Source organism: Anabrus simplex, chromosome 9 (assembly GCF_040414725.1).
Source record: "Anabrus simplex isolate iqAnaSimp1 chromosome 9, ASM4041472v1, whole genome shotgun sequence".
NCBI classification, from domain to species: Eukaryota; Metazoa; Arthropoda; class Insecta; order Orthoptera; family Tettigoniidae; genus Anabrus; species Anabrus simplex.
Genome location: NC_090273.1, coordinates 98,770,856 through 98,782,914, shown reverse-complemented (window position 1 = coordinate 98,782,914; position 12,059 = coordinate 98,770,856). Strand labels below are relative to the sequence as shown.

Here is a 12,059-nt window from a genome sequence, read left to right as displayed (position 1 = left end):
ACTCAGTTTTATTTTAATTATAATAAGTGATTCCAGTTCCATGTACAATCCTCAATTGTGGAAATGCAACAGTAATTTAATATTGTCCTGATCCATATCCCTGTATACTGCCAAATATGTGAGTTTATCACCTCACGCCTTGAGATAATTGATATAAGAGGTATGCTCTACCAAATTTTGTTGTTTCTTTATTTAAAAAGCAACTGACGCTCAAACAAATGTTATGTATATTGTGTGAAGGAGATGAAGGTATAAGAGTAGTGGTTGGAGTAGCAACATTATTTATTTATTTATTTATTTATTTATTTATTTATTTATTTATTTATTTATCTATTTATTTATCTATTTATTTATTTATTTATTTATTTATTTATTTATTTATTTATTTATTTATTTATTTATTTATTTATTTATTTATTTATTTATTTATTTATTTATTTATTTATTTATTTATTTATTTATTTATTTATTTATTGCAGCTGGATATGCTCGTGTCAAATACTGAATGGGAGATACAGGAACTAGCTGATTCCAGGAACGAAAGGTTGCATCCATGCTGCCCGGAGCCTTTCATTGATAACACCTTCAATCTGAAGGTGCGCCGGAAATCTTCAGCCTACAGTGCCATTATTATTACACCAACAACAGGTAAAGGATTGTTTCCTTCCATATTTTGGAGTAGTTCATGCCTCCAATACTGAATATAAGGTGTAAAGGAATGTTATACCGGAAGCGTGAGGGGTGTACAGAAAGTGTATTTGCTACAATATACAGTACAGCCCCAGCATTTACCTCGTGTGAAAATGGGAAACCATGGAAAACCATCTTCAGGGCTACCGACAGTGGGGTTCGAACCTACTATCTTCCGAATGCAAGCTCATAGCTGTACGACACTAACCGTACGACCACTTGCTCGGCCTACAATATAGTACAGCTGTCAACATCCTGTTATTGTCCTGAAGGGCAAAAGTCAATGTTTTCCGCTTTGCTTTACGTCACACACGTTACGAGTGTTTGTGAAAACATACGTACTCACTGCTCACGGGTGATCGTCAGACAAACAACTATAGCACTGGTGTCGGTGTCTATGAGACACAGCGAGTGTTCGTAAACATCGGGCTATGTATTATCCGTTGCACGAGACTTTGCCGTTTGCGTGTGAGCGAGCTGGTTTCTTTCCTGAATGCAGCGGAACGCCAGGGGAATAGCAGGAGAGGAACACACCGTGAGACTATCTGGGGGGGGGGGGGAGGCACGCCAGGGGAGTAGCTTTGTGGGAGGTACACTCCGTTTCGCAGCATTATTGACACCAGACAGATATTCATAATATGTGCAAATCAATATAATAAGAAATCTTTTACTTTAAAGTAAACGGAACTAATTTAAATAAAGTTAATTGGCTTGTACATACAGTTTACAATAATTCATTACTGAAACGCTATCTAAAATTGAACTTGTAATTTTATCAGCCATATCAGTTCTCTCTCCTGCCGTACCGGTCAATCTACCATCCGATTCCTTACCTGTGGTTGTATTGGGTTCCTGGTCACAGTCTTCATCAAACCAATATTTATCACTATTCTCTTTCATCCAATCTTCTTTGGTCACTTCTAACATGCTGTGGCATTTTACTTTTTCAAAGCTGACAGTGAGAGATTGGAGATATTGTTTGCAGCTATTTTTTCTTTTTCGTTTCACCAATTTCCGTATGAGTTCGATTGCATTTAGATCACAGTGATAGGGAGCAGTGGCGTATACTGAGGGCTACCAAGGCTATCAGTGAAGACCAAACCTCAAATGCGAGCGATGGAAATCTAAAGCACGTTATATTGTAAGCATCTGACACATTGTTCCATTTGCAAAACTTGACAGTAAGGAGAAAACACGTCGCACGTATTTCTGAGAACAAGGCTTCGGAGACTGATATTGCAGCCCAGACTCTCGTCCCTTCCTATCGACTCGCCTCACGCGGCTTGCTGCTGTATGCCTACAGGCGCGGGGACCAGCGGAGGATAGCTGTGCTAGGCTTCGGTCCGTCAAATCGCCACTGCTATCACCATGCGTTACTCATCGTATATACTTCCTCACCTCATCCTTCTGCCTTAAATAAGATAGATGACGGAGTGCTGGTATTTCACTCCCGTTTACTTCTACATCCTTGTAGGAGTACACTGTTATAGGAGTAATATAGTTTTCTTTTTATTGGTAGATCTGCTAAAATGAAACGCAATCTTTCAGGTTTAGTGTTCTCTTTTGTTGGTTGGAATCGAACCCGTGATCATGGGTCGGACACCACCACTGATCTTCCGAGGAAGATAATTAACCAATGAACGATGGGTACGACCGCTGTAAAATTCAACATTGTTATTTAACAATTATGATGATGATGTTAATAATAATAAGAAGAATAAGAATAAGAAGAAGAAGAATGGTGCATGGCATCTACATAGGCTTGCTGGTGACCTAATAAGGATAAAATGAATGGCGAAGACGTCATAAACACCCAGTTCTCAAGTCAGGGGAATTAACACTATGAGGGGGTTGGTTCTGAAAATTGAACCGGGGCCGTCGGACCAAAGACAAAGCATTCTATTCAATTAGCCTCAGAGCTGGACTTCAATTTGCTAAACCTTAGGCTACCAACTCGATTGATCAGGTGTTGAGTATTGGCGGTGGCAGAGGCCGAGGCAGTAGCTTGTGAAGCAGCCTTGACAACACAGCGGGCAACTCCGTTGGCTGTTGGCTGCAGCTCAAAATGCTTAAGGCTTGATGTTCCCTAAACCAACTATCGAAAAGGGGTAGCCTAAGTCTGGTGGTAGCCCACGTCTTGATACCAGCATACGCCACTGATAGGGAGATAATCTCAGAACAGTATACGAATCACAGTTCCATCTTCTGTGGCCTTTTCACACTGCCTGGTAACATTACGCACAGTCTTCCTCTACCGATAGCTTCAACAGTCCTTTCCAGAGTGGGATTATGAGACCTCTCCCCTTTTCCTCTGTACTAAACCGTAGAATATAATACAAGGTGGTCGTACACAACGTGAACCGCGTATATAAGCATTAGAGCAGGGCCTCTCAAACGCCCAAAATCTCACGCCTGCAGAGCGAGGCGCAAGAGCTCCGTGCACTGTGCATCGCTGCCGCTCGGCATGGCTCGGATCAACGCTTCGTCTCTGGGCTACTCGGCTAAGCTCGGCTCAACTCGCCTATACTCGGCTCAAGTCAGCCAGGATTTCAAGCGCTATGGCGCAAGTGCGGCAGAGGGAGACAGGCGGAGCGAGCGAGACAGGCGTGAGGAAAGAGAGAGTAAGCACTATTGCTCCAAATCGAGGAGTGGGGGGTCTGCACTCTGGTCAACCAAGCGAAGTCGTCTTTTGCACCGTGCACAGTGCATGCACCACGCGCATGCACCCTGAGAGGCCCTGCATTAGAGGATTGGTCATACTAATAAATAGTTTGAGAAAAATAAATCGATATAACACGCCATTGTCATTTTATCAGCTGCTGAAGTTAGCCAATCAGATCGCTTCGTGGGAGAATTCAAATGGACTTTGCGAGGCTGTGTTGCTAAATCTGCACGTGGCTTAAGACCGGCTTGAGAGCCATGCCGAGAAATCGGCATCAAACACAAACTCTCGTGGGATTCAGCCGGTGCCATCATAGCGTACTTGCTATGGCGCGATCCTATCAGCTCGATGATCCGTTTTTCATGTCCCTCCCCTGGCAAAGTTTTTCCTTCGATTGGTGCTCTCAAGCCAACATGCAACCGACCTTAGTGTTAGTGGCACAACGAAACACGTGTGTAGACTGTACCGCGCACTCTGATTCAACGTACCCCCTTTGTACTGCATCACACGCTAGTGATGGGATATTCGATTCCATTCACGTTACTGAATCGTTACAATGACCGATTCACGGCACATTATTATTATTATTATTATTATTATTATTATTATTACAGTCGAACCTCGATATCTCGAACCTCCATTACTCGAATTTTCAGTATCTCGAAGTAACTTCTATTTCCCGGCCGTTTGTCCTACTGTTCACGTGAATTTATTTCACTATTACTCGAAATTCGGTTACACGAATTTCTCGATTTCTCGAAGCAAACGTTTCCTCCCTTGAAGCAAAAATACTCTGTAACTCGAATTTTGTACAATATTGTCCGGCTCCATGGCTAAATGGTTAGCGTTCTAGCCTTTGGCAGCAGTACTCCGAAAAGGTAATGGCCACTTAACATCTTTATTTCTTCCTAGCGCTGCAGTTTAACCCGAGGGAGAGGTCCGAAATTTTAACTATGTAACCTACTTTTCTGAAAATGTAACTTCTGCCGGCTTATTTAATGTCTGTTAGGTCAACAGCCCAGAGGCTGGTTGGATCCTCAAATAGCATCACCAAAGGCTATGCAGTTATAGGGAAACCACAAAAACCAATGGCAGTACCAAAATGAGGCGTACTAGGCAAGATGAGGAGTGGGGTAGTTTGCCATTGCTTTCCTCATCGGGCCAGACAGTGCTATTGTAGCACAACTAACCCTATGAGCAACACCTTTCATGACACTCAAACACACTGGTTGTGCTCTGAATGTCATTAATCACCACCACCCATACCCCAGCAGCTTCCGTATTGTCACAGCAATGGATGAGACTGGGACTTTAGTGGAGGATACACTTTGCTCTGGCCTGTGCCAAGAGATGGATGCAAAAGTACTATATCCATCAAGAAATGACAGCAGGCAGGCTTATATAATAACTTCATAAAAGCTTTAACTGTAAATCGGGGATAGAGAGTGATGTACCCTCTCGAGCTCCCCTTCATATTGGTTTGAGGTGACTACGCTTTGTAACTGGTTTTCTTCCTTTCCGTAATGACTTAATTTATTCTTATACGAGTCACCTCCATAGTTTGGGAATAGCCCCTGTTTCATCGGCCTAGTGCCCTTTAGGTTTTAAGAATTCAGATCTAGAAGTGCAAGTACACGCCTCCATTCAATTTGTGTTTCAGGCCATTTACTTAACCTGTTCTTTTCTGCAACGGCCCAATAGGTTGGGTACTAGATACCGCTGTTTCAAATTTTGTAAGTTGTGCCTTGGTGGCGAGTGATGGTAATTTTCTGATATTGCCTTGAATACGCTTGGAAAACTGAGAGCACATCAGCTCTTTTCAAGTGTTGTAAAAGTGCCTCTGGGAGGCTTGATATCGTAAATTACGGAGCAAGTTCTCCATGTATTAGGGGATTTCTGCCCTTGAGTAAATTGTTCTCTTTTGTAAATTTGAGCTGTGTGCTCAAGAATTGTAAAGCGAGGGGCTTGAAGCCCAGATTACTAAACAGTCACTAAATTTTGGATTTTCTTGTCTTGTCTAAATCTTGTCATGGTACCTGATATGTCATTGTTATCTCACTAAGTGAAAAGTTGTTAAATTTGTTGTTTTTCAAAAAGATAACCTTCAGTTAAGTTTTTAAATTCTTTTCTTGACATTGTAGTTAGACCCATTCACCCCGGCACCTTCTTTCACTTCTGCGTTCCACGGGTAACCCCGTAACAATTATTATTATTATTATTATTATTATTATTATTATTATTATTATTATTATTATTATTATTGTTACCGAGTTTTTGTGCTAGTTATGCGTGAAAGAAGGTGCGGGGTGGTGAACAGGTCTCAAGCTACTAAAGTAAAATTAATTTAAAATTTAACAAGGTTATATTTTCTTTTTTAAAACAAAGAAATAACAAGCATGGCAGGTACAAAGTAGCAAGTCCAAAGGGTAGTTACAATATTTACAAGATTTGGGCTTCGCGCCCTGACTCCACAATGCTAGGGCAATCAGCCCAGTTTTACCCCAAACACAAGTTTCAACAGAGGGGCAGAAAACCCCATTCATGCCTAGGAGCCCTTGCTCCAAATTACACAGAAAAGCCTCCACGAGGCGTACAACACTCAATTTTCAAAAGAGCCACTCGCTCTCAAATTTAAGCCTCTCCCAGGCCACACCAAACTCCACCTTCAAGTTGTCCTCAACGGACCTAAACACAGGGGTAGAATACCCAATCTACTGAGGTCTATAAAATGAAAAGAAGGTTAATTAAATGACCTCTAAGGTAACAATTTGAGAGGAGGCGAACTTGCACTCCTAATACACTTTGATTAAGACCTACTTGGCACTAGGCCGTTAATACAAGGGCTAATCCCATACTAAAGAGGTGACTTAAGAAGAGAACAATTTGTTTTACGTTAACGAAGAATAGGTTGAGAAAAATAAGTTCACCTCAAAACAATATGAGTGGGAGCTCGAGAGGGTTAGCACTCTCTATCCCAGTATGTAGCTTTAAAAGAGAATATATGAAAGAGTAGTTACATTTAGGAAAAGGTTACATGGTGGAACGCTTAGAACCCGCTCCGAGAGTTAAACTGCTGAGCTAGCAAAGAAAGAAGTTATTAATCGGCCATTACCTTGTTGTTGACCGCTGCCGAGGAAAGAGGCGCTTCCCGCCTCCTGCTATGTACTTTATACACTGAAAGATGGAACAGAAGTGGCCCGGAGACCCTAAAATCAGCAATTTATATACTCTCGCGGAAGTTTCTAGGCGTTAGGGGAATGAGAACACCCTCCCACGAGGATTTTATTGGTTCATCCATAAACCCCCTACACAATACTAAGAAGAAACACATAATTGGTGGAAAATTAATTTAAGAAATTCGGGATAGGCTAGATTTAAAACAAGGGGAAAGAAGGGGTTAATATTGCCAACTTAACCAATGACTGAAAAAAATTTAGCAAAGAACAAACATTTGAAATAAAAATTTCTCCAACAAAATAGTTCTTTGACTTCGCACTAGGGTGCACTATTGTTGATCTTCAGTAGTGTCCTCTAGAAGAGAAAGTTCACACTTCTTACTTCAAGCGAAACAAAAACACATCAAAAATGACACAGTTCAAAAACTCAAAATTTTCCACGTGGTGACATCTTCTGAGAAAGTAGAGAATTAATAGCGTAGATAAAGTTCAGACTTCCTCCAGCAGAGGAGTTTCAACTGGCGCAAATTTTAAATTAGCGGCGTGGAGGTGTACCGCCCGGTACAATTATTATTATTATTATTATTATTATTATTATTATTATTATTATTATTATTATTATTATTATTATTATTATTATTATTATTATTATTATTATTATATCTCCGTTAGGGTCCTCTAGGGACTACGTGAAAATTTCGATGCTTCTTTCATTTTCCTTCTTCTTCCTCCAATACGCCTTCATCTGCTACTATGCCTTCTTTCCTCTCCTCGGACCATTTTGAACCTGTTTTCTTTCCCTCCCGACCTTGGAATTCTTCCATTTTTAACACTTTCATTCTAAAAATCTCTCTCTCTCTCTCTCTCTCTCTCTCTCTCTCTCTCTCTCTTGATGCTTCTTCCCTTATGTGGTTTCTTTCCAAATCTTTCTTGACTTCATGAATCCAGGTTGTTGTTGACTTCTTGTTCCAAAGATATTTGAAGATCTGTTTGGTTAATCTGTTGTCATCCATCTATACTAATATTATAAGGAGGAAAAATTTGTTTGTTTGTAACGAATAGGCTCAAAAACTACTGAACCGATTTTAAAAATTACTTCACCTATAGAAAGCTACATTGCCAGTGAGTAACATGGGCTGTGGTGGGCACGGAGGGATATAAAAATAATGGGCTAATATAGGCAAAATATCGAATTTTTCGTATAAGGACGAGACAAAGCTCAATTTAATCCTCTTGACGCAAAGAACAAAACTCGGTAAGCCCTTTCGGGCCCGAAAACCATGTTTTAAGGCCCTAAAACCAACCGTTATGGAGATATTGACACCACACTACCCCTGCTCTAGGAATCGGATAAAGAAACGAACGGCCGTAACCATGGCAACGTCAGCTCCAGGATTCTACAGCAGCTAGATTATGCATCTACGTTTGGGCATAGCTGCCAACCAGAATTGATACACATATGACTTACTATCTGGAAAAAATAAAACTGTTGTGTAAGACGCTCATAGCACTCCTTTGGGCGGGGATGGAAATGGAGTGAAGTATAAAAATAATAGCCCCGGAGATCTCCGTAGTACAGCGACCAGTGGTTGCCGACGGGCCTCCCTTTTTACGTACTGCCTTAGGTCTCAGCATTTTTCGGAGTCTGTTACCTATAGTTTAAAGTATTTTCTATCAAATCATGGAGTAGTATGATCACTGATGTTATTAGTGCCGATATTTTGGTCCAAATTTCAGATTCATTATATTATGTGCGACATGAGTGACAAGCCTTGAAAATTATAATTCTCGATAATTATAGTAGTTCCTTTTATGCATCGCGTATTTCCTTGATCATTAGTTACGAAATGTCGGATCAAAACAAATACATTCAGTAGCCTAATATTTATATTTTTGGTACTATCTAGCGGAAGTATACTTACACTAAACCTGCAGCTTTGTGAAGGGAGCAGGTATATCTAGGTGGGAATGAAGGAAAAACATGGTAGCAAAAGATCTTAGAGGTCGACACTAATTAGGAACTAATATTTAAAGGCCCCATGAAGAAAAGAAGAAGAAGATATACTATAATTCCAAATATGACAAATAATGTCTACGTACTTAAGTAAATACACCAGTGATATAAATATCTAACGAAGTCAGTCACACCGATAGTATGATTAACTAAAGTCAGTTTCTGTCAACCCGTACGAAGAACGGGTACTTCTGCTAGTTCTATATAATTGTCCAAAAAATATCAATCGCTTCTTCCGTATTTTATCTGTTATGTTTTCCATATTTCGGTGTATTTCATCATTATTTCTTGATTTCCAGAGTTCTGTAGCTCTTAGCGGACCGAGTACTTTCCATATAATTTTTCTTTCCAGTACTTCTAATTTATTCAGCTTGTAATTCAGTACTAGACATTCACTCGAGTATAGGCATTCCGGTTTGACTGCTGTGTTTTAGTGTTGTATTTTGAGGTTTTTTGATAAACTTTTTTGTTGTAGATATTCTTACTTATACCGTATTTTCTATACCATATGGAAATCTTGTTTATCCTTTCTTATACAGCGGATTTTCCCAAACCATTTTCTTGAATTGTTTCCCCCAAATATTTGAATTTCTTTACCTTCCTTATTCGACCAATTTCTGGAATTAGAAATTCTGGAGCATTTTTTATATATGTCATAAATTTGTTTGTTTTTTTCTGCAGAAATTCTTAAACCTGTTCTGTTGGCTATTTCTTTCAAGAGATTGACTTGTATTGCTGCATTTTTCCAAGTTTTCTGAATGTATGACAAAATCATCTGCAGGTGCTACAGTCGTCTGCCAAATTATTACACTCACAAGGAGAATAAGATACTTTTGTTTATTTTGGAATATATATTATATGCGAACTGGTGAATAATTACACTTCCTGTATTGTATGAATATTTTACTTGGTTTACAATGAATTTTCTGGACAAGAGCAATTTGACAATCACCAATTTTCTTCATACTAAACTAACTACAGTATCCAAAACTTTGTGAAGTCAAGCTTATCCGCACTCACTCGAAACGCTTTTTCTTGTTATTTCCCAGGATTTTCCACGATTCGTTTACTCTTTCTATCAACATAATTGGTAATAACTCCATATGCCTTAATATTGTTTCTTCTGTGTCATCCAAATGTTTTCCTATTGGGTTCAAGGCAAGAGAATTTGCTGGCCAGTCCTAGACATTCATTTGATGATTATATGAGATAGCTGTAGCTTAAAACTAACCCGTTTTGATCCGTCTCTGTTGTTCCTTAAACAAAATATGGACGTCTTAAAAATTGCAGCACCTACCAGCGAGTATAATAATTTGGCAGACCACTGTAGACAGTTTATTTCAACACCTCTGTTCTTTTTCCCCAGTGTCATTGGTGATAGCTTGCGTTCTTTCAGTTTTTCATTCCAAATTATTATTATTATTATTATTATTATTATTATTATTATTATTATTATTATTATTATTATTATTATTATTATTATTATTATTAAGCTTTCATTCACCACCAAGACGAGGTGGGGTGGGTCACCTAAAGGGCAACATCCCTTCTCTGGCCAAAAAGTATGGGCGGGCTGAGGAGATGTGATGCAGGAGGGAGGTGGCTAGAAGGATGTGAAAAATGAAGGAACGGCCGTCTTAGCTAGTTTTTACTTATTTTTGTGGATGTTCTTTTTGACAGAATACAAGATTTGCATTTGGACTGGAGTACACTAGACACACAGAACTTAATAGAAAAGATGACAATTACAAGAAATATTTGAGCTGAACTCGTCTTAACCCTTTCAGACCGAGTACGCACAATTGTGCGGGTTCGTATTTTAGTTATCCCTGACCGTATTTGATGTTTTTTCGGCGCTACACCGGACTGCAGTGATTGTGCAGGACACGTGGCGTGTATTTCAATTGATTTTAGTATGCGCTTGACCGCCAGGGCGAAGGAAGAAGAGTTTAAAAAGCACAGTTGATCGGCGAGGTGGCAGGAAGCAGTAGTACCGAAAGTAAGTATTTATTTACTGCGTTTATATTAATCTAGAAGCTTTACTGAATACCGGAATATATTCAATGAAGTGTGTACATTGGTTAGTGAACGTAAATTTTGAAGCTACACCATCGTACGTGATACAATGAGGTTTTGAATTTTGATACGCACAATTGTGTGGGTCCTATTTTTCGGATGTTAGTTTTTATTTTGTAAAATAAACTATTAATATGTGTATTGAGGAGCATTTTAGTCAGTTCTTGACGTACAAACAAAAATTCACATCTCCAGTTTTCTTTCAGGTCTGAAAGGGCTACATGCAGATGTGCAAAGATGTGGCCTACTAACTACTGTAACTGCTGCTGAAACACTGAAAGTACACATACATGCAATGATAGATGGTGAAATTGTGAATTACTTAAGATACTAAATTCGTGAGAAGAATATTAGACCCGCAGACTTGCCATGCAGTATTCTTCTCATGAATTTAGTATCTTAAGTAATACATAATTTCACCACCTATCATTGCATGTATATGTACTTTCTATGTTTCAGCAGTAGTTAGTTAGTAGGCCACAGCTTTGCACATTTGCATTCATGTTAAGTTCAGCTCAACTATTTATTTTATTTGTCATATTTTCTATTAAGTTCTACCGGGCGAGTTGGCCGTGCGGTTAGGGGCGCGCAACTGTGAGCTTGCATCCGGAAGATAGTGGGTTCGAATCCCACTGTCGGCAGCCCTGAAGATAGTAGTCCGTGGTTTCTCATTTTCACACCACGCAAATGCTAGGGACTGTGCCTTAATTAAGGCCACGGTCGCTTCCTTCCATCTTCTAGGCCTTTCCTATCCCATCGTCGCCATAAGACCTAAATGTGTCGGTGCAACGTAAAGCCACTAGCAAAACAAAACAAAAAGCTATTAAGTTCTGTGTTTCTAGTGTACTCAAATCCAAATTCAAATCTTGTATTTTGCCAAAAAGAAGTTTAACTCTCGGATAAGCCTACATAAATGTTGAAAACCGGTCTAGAAAGCCAAGAATAACGGCCGAGAGGATTCGTAGTGTTGACCACACGCCACCTCGTAATCTGCAGGCCTTCGGGCTGAGCAGCGGTCGCTTGCTAGGCCAAGGCCCTTCAAGGGCTGTAGTGCCATGGGGTTTGGTTTGGTTTTAAATGTTGAAAAGTGGTGTTATAAAAAACTTGTATTTGCTGACATTCCTCCGCCAAAGAGAAAAGAGTGTACCGTGCGTTTCATAAATCTATAATGATGGCAGCTAGGAGAATCACCATCCACCTCAGAACCGTGCGATGTTGTTACTTCAGATATCGTACTCAACGGCACAACATTTCTCATTAGTGGACTAAGTATCGCCATTGTGCAGATGGTTGTGTCCCATTTGCGATCACAGCAAAAGTTGTCCCATTTGCGATCACTCCCACTGGAAAAAAAGAATGTGAAGAAAAACCAGTTCGTGTCCCATTTGTGATCACTGTAAAATTATCAGCAGCCTGTCAGGGATTTTCAACGTCCATGCAG

At 39.8% G+C, this 12,059-nt stretch overlaps 1 protein-coding gene across 1 annotated transcript in view; it reads left to right on the top strand.

Moving 5' to 3' along the window:
* The window catches only part of LOC136880886 (acetylcholine receptor subunit alpha-type acr-16), a 111,839-nt gene that overhangs the window by 55,628 nt on the left and 44,152 nt on the right, over positions 1-12,059 (top strand). Inside the window, exon 6 of the mRNA XM_067153419.2 lies at positions 480-648. Within this exon, the coding sequence (XP_067009520.1) occupies positions 480-648 (169 nt within the window). The remainder of the gene's footprint in view (positions 1-479; positions 649-12,059) is intronic.